The sequence below is a fragment of the Tupaia chinensis genome, unplaced genomic scaffold, assembly GCF_000334495.1.
Source record: "Tupaia chinensis unplaced genomic scaffold, TupChi_1.0 Scaffold000054_1, whole genome shotgun sequence".
NCBI classification, from domain to species: domain Eukaryota; kingdom Metazoa; phylum Chordata; class Mammalia; order Scandentia; family Tupaiidae; genus Tupaia; species Tupaia belangeri.
In genome coordinates, this window is record NW_006159512.1 from 1879600 (window position 1) to 1889277 (window position 9678).

The 9678-nt window shown below is 40.9% G+C and overlaps 1 protein-coding gene and 1 non-coding gene across 3 annotated transcripts; both read left to right on the plus strand.

Annotated features, from left to right (window-relative positions):
* Positions 1-508: 508 nt before the first annotated feature.
* On the plus strand, positions 509-7286 carry SLC25A3 (solute carrier family 25 member 3). 2 transcript variants are annotated; one of them, XM_006141368.3, is made up of 8 exons: positions 509-633; positions 868-1028; positions 2355-2479; positions 4082-4261; positions 5296-5477; positions 6134-6306; positions 6746-6856; positions 6945-7286. In XM_006141368.3, the coding sequence occupies exons 2-8, from the start codon at positions 872-874 to the stop codon at positions 7103-7105; spliced, it is 1089 nt and encodes a 362-aa protein (XP_006141430.1). In that variant the 5' UTR covers positions 509-633; positions 868-871; the 3' UTR covers positions 7106-7286. The 2 variants fall into 2 exon arrangements, with proteins under 2 accessions (XP_006141430.1, XP_006141431.1); XM_006141369.3 differs by lacking the exon at positions 2355-2479 and adding an exon at positions 2651-2772.
* Positions 5820-6062, plus strand: LOC114009790 (small nucleolar RNA SNORA53). The gene has a single exon (XR_003551179.1). It is a non-coding gene; the product is annotated as a small nucleolar RNA SNORA53 (small nucleolar RNA).
* Positions 7287-9678: the final 2392 nt, after the last annotated feature.

Below are 9678 nucleotides of genomic sequence, written 5' to 3' on the forward strand. Positions count from 1 at the left end.
TTTATAGACTATTGCAATGAAGCAGCAAGTTGTCTGGCCTGTCTTAAGAGTTCTTGCTGCACATTTCCTTTTAAAATATTCTCATTAAATCTAACAGAAAATGCAGACATGCGTATGTTTTATGTCAATAGAAGGAACTGGAAAAAAAATGACTGTAACGGCACATGTTGATAGAAAATACTGCATTGATGTTCTAACTGCAGCACCTAGACAATATTTCACTTAAGTGATTACTACATCTGGGGATCATGTAAACGGAAAGACCTAAAGCCCAGGCGTCAAGGAGAGACACCTGAAGGTGAAGGAACAAGAGCAGGTCACCGGCCCAAGCATGACAGCACTCAAACACCCAGGCTGGAATGCGCGCCTGCGCAGAACGAATCCTCCTGCGCACAAGCCGGGCCGGAAGAGCTCGGGTGGGCGGAGGTGGGGCTAAGGTTGCTAGGAGAACGTGATGACGGTACAGCCTCGGCGCTCTCCTCCACCAATGGGAAACACGTGCCAGTAGTGACGCGTTGTATGAGTCACGCTGACGACGCGCGAAGGGCACAGATCTGAGGGCCCGGAGGACATTCGGTCTCTGTGAGCCGCAGCCTTGCCGAGGGAGTGGTTGGGTGTTCGCCATCTTAGAGAGTGAGTGTAGTCCGGCCTTCCCCGCAATGGGTGCGGGGAGCAGAGCCCGGGTCCCTGTGGGGCCGCTGCTTTGGCTGTAGGCCCGGTGGAGCTGGCCCTCCTTGGGGAAGGCCGCCTTGACCTCTTCAAGGGCGCGGAGGCGGGAAGGAAGAAGGCCCAGGTTGGCGTTCCAGGGCGCCGCTGGCACTGACAGGCCCCTTCCCTGCTTCTAATCGCTGCCCCCTCTTCCCCTAGGAAGATGTTCTCGTCCGTGGCGCACCTGGCGCGGGCGAACCCGTTCAACGCGCCGCACTTGCAGCTGGTGCACGATGGCCTCGCAGGTCCCCGCAGCAACCCCGCCGGACCTCCGGAGCAGCCCCGCCGCTCCCGGAACCTGGCAGCCGCCGCTGTGGAAGGTGAGATCAGACCCTTCCCTGGTCGGGTGGTCCGCTCTAACCTGGAGGCCCGGGCCCAGCCTGGAGGACGAGGAAGGACGCGCCCAGTCCGCTGCAACGGAGGACAGCGCCCGATTGCTTGCCCTGGGATGGTCCCCCTTTCTGTCCTAGGCAGTGTCGGATCCTTGGCCCTCCCTCAAGGGCGTGGAAGGGCCTAGACCCAGCGTCCCTTCGTGACCTCCATGTCCCCAAGAGAGTAGAGGCAGAGAGGCAGTGACTACTAACTCCTTATCTTCCCCGAGTGAGGCAGCTTGGTCAGCAGACTAGGAATTGGGTAAAGTTTCTTTTCTAAGCACTGGGTACCCACCACAGTTGTAATGACATTACCTGTGCTTTGGTTTTTCTGTAACCTTATTATTTCTCCTTGCCCCCAGGTATTTTCTAAGTTTTAAATTAGTTGTCACGGGTAAATCACCTTCCCACTTAATCGTGTACGAGTAAACTGGCTCTCGTTTTAATGACATTGATGGGTGGAGGCAACTTGCAGCCCTAGAAGGACTATAGACTCAACAAAAAATAATTCGTTTTTTAGTTCTTGGAATTTATTTATGATGATTATTGGGCCCAGCTTTAACATAATCGTGTGTATTTTAAATCCTAGTATGTACAGAGAAACCTGAAAACCGAATTGTAGGAGTGATGAATCTACATTATTCTGTAAAACTGAAGTTTTAAAATTTTAATTATTTGTGTGTTCTTTTGTCTTCATTGTGGATAAAAAGCCCTTACACTGTCACTCTGTCGATTGAAAAAGTTAAAGCTAACATCATTTGTGTATCAAATATATTTGGCTGCAGGAATTTATGTATATCTAATCTTATGCTTTAGGAGTTCTTAAGTGGTAATAAGATTGGTTAATGGGTGGGGTAAACTTTGAAGCTGTTTGCAAGATTTGTTTTGTTTTTTGTTTTTTTTTTTACATTTTTGTGTTCACTCATAGTGTGATTTATACCCTGAAGCTCTTATCAGTGGTTAATAATTTGAAGTATGACATAATAGTAAAGCCATTAATGTAGAAAAGTCATAAAAATTAATGTGGGAAAATCAGAGAGATAGTGTCTCACAGGTATGGAACCCTCATAATTTTTAAGTGTTTGTCTTGATTTAGCAGTAAATTTCTCGTTACTTACAGTAGGAAGAAAAATCACCTTTCCACCTAATTGTAAACAGCCAAAGCTGTTCAGCTGCAGTAGTACCGTTTCATAGGGAAGCATAGTTTTCTTTCATTCTTATGGTTTTGATCATCTATGAAGAAATACTTACTTGATTTCTTTTTCAATCAAACAGAGCAGTATAGCTGTGACTATGGATCTGGCAGATTCTTTATCCTTTGTGGACTTGGAGGAATTATTAGCTGTGGCACTACACATACAGCATTGGTTCCTCTAGATCTGGTTAAATGCAGAATGCAGGTTTGTTTTGCATGCCGGACTAAAGCATATTGTTGAAGCATGGCTGTTAAGTTGTAAGATGTAGTCAACTACTAACAAGCTGTGTGGAAACATAACTATCCAGGAGGTAAGTTAATGACCTTTAACATGAGTTTGATATTAAAATGCATGGTGTGTCTTATCTTATTACAGAGTACAGTTGTGAATATGGCTCCATGAAGTTTTATGCACTGTGTGGCTTTGGTGGGGTCTTAAGTTGTGGTCTGACACACACTGCTGTCGTTCCCCTGGATTTAGTGAAATGCCGTATGCAGGTTTGTATTGAGATGATAACATTGAAAGCATCTTTCACTTGTGACTTAATTCTAAATAATCTTAGAGAACTTCACAATTGAGAAACTGAAGATAGCACAACTGCTAATAATTTTAGTAGGAAACCAAATTTGAATTTCTCTCTCTCATATTTTTTTGGAGACTTTTTGCTATAGGGTGTGTGTGTTCACCAGAAAGAGACAGACAGAAAGATAGAAAGCGAGAAATCACACACACACACACACACACACACACACACACACACACACACCAGGGAATGGCCACTCCGCAATCCCTTCTCTTCCATTCTCCTTTCAGGATCTTGGGCACGCACCCACGTGCACCCATTGTGAGTTTAAGCCACTAGGTCCGGAACTCGAACTGCGGTCAACTACATGGGAATCCAGTGACATAGCCATTATACCAACTGCTGGTCCCTGAACTTGAAATTTTTTACCTTGTGGTCTTTATGTATTTTATTTTAAATCCATGAAATGCTTCTCTTCAAATAACAGCATGGGTAGATTATTTGGTCTCATACTCTGTCTGTAAATGTGTTCAGTTCTGGCCAGGTTCTTATGGCCTATTAGTTCTTTATTTCCTAAATAGTCATTTTATAAGCAATTACATGTCTTAATGAGTCTTCGTGCATTATGGGAAATAATTTATTTCCCTTATCTATCGATAAAACTAAGGCAAAGAACACACGCAGTTTTTCAAAATGCTCTTGTTTTCATAATCTGAGTATGAGAATTTTATGAGCATAGCCTCTTGCATATTTACTTAAATCAAAGTTTTTGAATATACTTTAATTAGGATTATTGAAACAAAAATAATCAAATATCACAAATTTATTTGTCTCAAACAGGATTAGAAGTCTACTTACCTAAAAGAGAAAGAAAGGTGAAATAGTAGGAGGGAGAGTAAGGTGATGTATATTAGCCCTTCTAGTACTGGTAGAAATAGTGAGATGTAGTGTTTTTCTATTAGTTACTACAATGGATATGAAATATACCTTCACTAAGTGTTAGGGGTTGGGTGATAAAAAATCTCTTGAGATGGTTTTATTATGTATTTTTCTTGGAATTTTGCCCTCTTAACTGTGCCTTCAAGGCTTATTTCTGACTCAGAGCTAGACCTTACTGTATAAAAAAATTCCCATTTATAAAGTATAGATATTTCTAATACATACTCACCTTTTTTGGTGTAGTTACTGAAATTTATTTTAGAACTAAAAAGAAAAGTTAAATATTTATGAGATGCACTAAGGTCTGTCATGTTTCATTAATTTTTTTCTTCTTTTAAATAAAGGTGGATCCCCAAAAGTACAAGGGCATATTTAATGGATTTTCAGTTACGCTTAAAGAAGATGGTGTTCGTGGTTTGGCTAAAGGATGGGCTCCAACCTTCATTGGCTACTCCATGCAGGGACTCTGCAAGTTTGGCTTTTATGAAGTCTTTAAAGTTTTATACAGCAACATGCTTGGAGAGGTATGTAATTTAACTGGGGTTGAAAACCTAAAGTATTTAACTTTATTTTATTCTCTTACTAGAAAGGTTCATGAGTTTGACAAAAAAAAACAAAAACAAAAAACAGAAGATAGAGACATGGAGGGAAAATGAGAAACAACTCCCTCTCCTGGGGGGGTAATAAGCATGCATGCACACATGTATGCCCAGTGTGATTTTCAGGTTATAAGGACTGAGACGCATGGATGAGTTGGCTGTGTGGCATCCAGCACTGTAACCTCCATGCTACCTATTGGCGCCTCAACCTAATTTTTTTTTCTTGAGATATTTTTGCTATAGGGTGTGTGCACTCACTGGACAGACAAAAAGTGAGAAATCACCCCACAGGGCATGGCCACATCACAGTCCCTTCTCCATGCTCCTCTTGGGATTTGGGGCATGCATGCACACAAACTTGACAAGTTTTAAGCTGCCGGGTCTGGGACTTGAACCTCAGTCAGTTACGTAGGAGCCCAGCGCTGTAACCATTACACCATCTGCTGATCCCCAACTTAAACTTTTTAAGACAGAAAAAGATCTTAGATTTTTCTGACTCACCTTTTTTTAAACTGAAGAAAAAGATCAAATGAAGGTGAGTTGCATGCCTCAAATCGTAAGACTGCTTTAGCGGAGACAGGATGAGAAACGGGAAATTTCTTTCATCTTTCATATGCTATTAAATTCCATTACCCTTTTTATAATACTATATTCTCTATATAAGTTGGATTTTGAGTTTTTAAAGAAGGGTTTGGGATTCCTTGTGTGGTTCCAGGGCTAACTATATTTAGTACCTAAATGTTCAAAATCTATTCACAGGGTGCTATAGCTAAGCATTTGGCTAATAATTTATAAGAGATGACATATTCAATCTCATGATGTATTCTTAGCCATGTACTTGTTTGATAAATACTTGTAAAATGCCTAATGTTTAGTTGTTTTGTAGAATTGTCATTAAAAGTGAAGTTAAAAAGCCATTGCAACAGCCATTCATGTCCCTTCTGTGTTTTGCATTTCAGGAGAATGCATATCTCTGGCGTACTTCACTGTATTTGGCTGCCTCTGCCAGTGCTGAATTCTTTGCAGACATTGCCCTCGCTCCTATGGAAGCTGCTAAGGTTCGAATTCAAACCCAACCAGGTTATGCCAACACTTTGAGAGATGCAGCTCCCAAAATGTATAAGGAAGAAGGCTTAAATGCGTAAGTAAACATTTTACTAAATAAACACTTAAGTGTTAACTTTGTAGGGAGGGTTTGTTAAGTTTTGTGACCTCTTTTATGTTAAGAATTTGCAAGCTGGTGATTAAGGCCCTGGATTCCCACATGGCCAACTGTGGTTTGAATCCCAGACTTGGTGGCTTACAAATCATGCTGGGTGCATGTCGTTTGCCCAAAATTTTGAGAGAGGGGTGAAGAAGGGATTGCAGTGTGGCCATCCCCCCATGGGGGTGATTTCTCACTTTCCCTCTGTCTTTCTCCAGCAGGCACACACCCCATATAGCTAAATAAATAAATAAGGCAATTTGCATGTAGCTAGGCCACAACATGCTTCCTTAGATCCACCTTTGTGGATGAATCTTGAACTGAGTTCTACTTGTAAACCTTGTTTCTTGTAGTTCCAGTCAAAAAACATCCAGCAACTTTTTTGGTTGTACAGTCAAAGGTGCTTGAGTCATTGGCATGTGAGATAAATATACCTGCACATTAGTCTAAGGTTCTGATAGAAATGACATGCAGTTATGCTGCCATTTTCCACTGTCAGGACTTGACTGGTGTGCGGACACTTCTGTTAATGATGAAAATCTCTTGTACATGAATAATGCAATAGTGTAAAAATAAGTCCCTTGTTTTTCTAGATTCTACAAAGGGGTTGCTCCTCTTTGGATGAGACAGATACCATACACCATGATGAAGTTTGCCTGCTTTGAACGTACTGTTGAAGCATTGTACAAGTTTGTGGTTCCCAAGCCCCGAAGTGAATGTACAAAAGCAGAGCAGCTGGTTGTAACATTTGTGGCAGGTTACATAGGTATGGATTAATTAGAACACACTTGTTTAAATTATTAAATAATCATTTATAAATAGTCATCTTTTTTATTGGCCTTTTTTGGTGAGGAAAATCTTCCAAAGGTTATAAAGCAGTTTTGTATGCCTTTCAGGATTCAGAACTACCTACAATTAGTTCCTAGAAAGAATGTTCTGTGGTTTACATAGTTGTTTTATAGTATGATTTGTCAAGAACAAATTTTCAGTTTAAGAGGAAGAAACTATTGACTAGAATGTGAATATAAAAACTTTTAAAGGATTGGTCTTTATTGTAGACTGCTTTATGACCTTACTAGTATCAACTACATTTTTTTTTAAGAATTAAAAAAATTATTATTTGAAGTTATGAAAAGGTCTTTGGCTGTGATGTGATATTTTTTGAACTGATCCTCATGTTGGATTGTTTATCTTGACTTTTTCAGCTGGAGTCTTCTGTGCAATCGTTTCGCACCCTGCTGATTCTGTGGTATCTGTGTTGAATAAAGAGAAAGGTAGCAGTGCTTCCCAAGTCCTCCAGAGACTTGGATTTAGAGGTAGGATGATTTTTTTTCTCTCTCTAAAGATAAAATAATACTTTTGAGTATATTGCATTTGTTTCATTCATATGTCATGTTCAAACAGGTGTATGGAAGGGACTCTTTGCCCGTATCATCATGATTGGTACTCTGACTGCACTACAGTGGTTCATCTATGACTCGGTGAAGGTGTACTTCAGACTCCCTCGTCCTCCTCCACCTGAGATGCCAGAGTCTCTGAAGAAGAAGCTTGGGTTAACTCAGTAGATACATCAAAGCAAATGTGGACTGAATCTGCTTGTTGATCAGTGCTGAAGAAAAGTGCAAAAGGAACTTTTATATATTTGACAATGTAGGAAATTGTCTATTCCTGATATAATTACTGTAGTACTCTTGCTTAAAGCAAGAGTTTCAAATTTACTGTTGAAATAAACCCATCTGTTCATGATTTGTCTATGACTTGATATTTATTTTAAAACTAGATTTTTAAAGATATAATCCTAAAATAGTTTAAAAGAATTAAGTGTAGGTTAAGATCTCAATGCAAAAATATAAATCAACATTGTTGGTTGAATATTACAATCCCTATTCATTTATTTTTCACCCAAAAACCTATTCTCTTTTTTCTTTAGAACTATTATTATTATTTTTTTTATTACTATTTTTAAAAAATTTGCTTTAGGGTACATTCATTCACCAGAGAGAGAGAGAAGGAAAGTAAGAAAGCAAGCCGCCTGGTCTGAGACTTGGGCCGCAGTTGGCCATGTGGGAGTCCAGTGCTTTAACCACCATGCCAGCTGCTGACCTCTTGTTTGCTTTTTAAGAAAGGTGCAGGGACCAGCAGTTAGTGTAATGGCTATGTCGTTGGGTTCCCATGTAGTCGACCACAGTTTGAATCCTGGACCTGGTGGTTAAAAACTTATGCCGGGATTGCCGTGTGGCCATCCCCCCTGGGTAGGGTTGATAATCTAAAGTATATAGATGGGGACCTAGTAAAAACTTGCAAAGATTCTAATCTGGGAGAGAAATGTAAGGTCTAAACTATGTAGAATCTAGATGCACTTATTTACATGTTAATTTTATATCATGTGGTCTTGTCTAAGAGTCCAACCTTACTATACTTTTGCTGCAGAAGAAAGGGTTGTGGGTGTGAATTTGGACCAAGTCGAAAAGGTAGTGTGTGTGTGTGTGTGTGTGTGTGTGGCAGGGGAGGGTCTTATGAGCCCAACCAAGTGGTTATGGTACTATGGTAGTTAATGCTGGATAACTCCAAAATTTAGTGATAAATTCAAACTTTCTGTAGGTCACGAGTTCAGGAGTATTTCAATTTAGAGATGAAGTACATATGTGGTATCTGAACTCTGGTTCTGAATATTTTTTAGATTTTTGCTATAGGGGGTGTTGATGACCATGCCACAGTCCCTTCTCCATTCTCTTCTAGGAATCTTGGGTATGCATGGACATGCACCTGGCATGAGTTTTTAAGTTGCTGGCTCCAGGACTCAAATTGGTCGACTACATGGGAGTCCAGCAATGTAACCATTATGCCATCTACTGGTTTCTCTAGCCCTGAATCTAAAAAAATCTCACAAGCCTTTTACTCAGTTTAATCTGAAAAGATGCTTCTTGAGCATCCAACTAGTGGTAGCTCAGCCTTTCCACAGGGTCTATAGCATGGTGGCTTCAGGGCAGGTGGCATTTTCAAAGATCTAATGGAGCTAGGCAGAAACTGGCTTTTATTTTTTTTTTAATTTTCTTTAGATGTATAGTGATGAAATGTACAAAATAACAAAAAGTTTAAAAACCGTTTTAAAAAAAATTATTATCTTAAAATTTGATCAGAGAGAAAGAGAAAGTGAGGAAGCAAGCAGCCAGGTCCAGGACTCAAACCATGGCTAGCCATGTGGGAGTGCAGTGCCTTAACCACCACACCACTTGCTGGCCCTAGTAATTGACGTCTTAGGGCCTTCAAAGTCATAATTTCCACCATGCTCTTGATTGCATTAGCATTACAGAGGCAAACCGCAGATTTAGGCAAAAGAACCTAAGATGCCACCTCTTGCTGGGAGAAATGTCAAGTCAATCCACTAGCTCTCACGGAGAGACCAAGTTTTTTCTTTTTATTATAAAAAAATCTTGCTAGGCCAGCAGGTGACACAGTGTTTGGGGTGCTGGCTTCCTACGCAGAAGACCACAGTTTGAATACTGGATTTGGTGACTTTAAACTCATGCTAAGGTGCATGTGCGTGCATATGGACATGCCCAAGATCCCAAGAGGAGAATGGAGGAGGGCATGGCCATCTTCCCTTGAGGGGGAGGGTGATTTCTCACTTTCTATCTCTGTCTCCAGTGAGTGCATGCCCCATAGGGTGAAAATCTCTTTTAAAAAATGACTGTATTGGGCCAGCAGGTGTTGGGATGATTAAGGTGCTGGAATCCCACATGGCTGGCCACAGTTAAGAGTTCTGGACCTGGTAGTTTGCTTCCTCATTTTCCTCTCTGTCTCTGGTAAGCACACATGCCCTATTAACAAACTCTTAAAATATATATAAAATTACATAATTTTTTAAAATTTCACTATAGGGCCAATGCACTTGAGGGAAGGGGGGTGACAGTACCCCCAAGGGAGAAGGCCATCTGCAGTCCTCTCCCATTTTCCTCTTGGGATTTTTTTTTCCCCTTCAAGTTTTGCTTATAGGGTGCCTTTGCTCACAGGAGAGAGAAAGGGAAAGTGAGAAATCACCTTCTAGGAGGAATGGCCTCTCTGCAGTCCCCTCTCCTAATGGAACTAGGAACACACGCAGGTGCCTGGCATGATTTTCAAGCCACTGGGTCCTGGA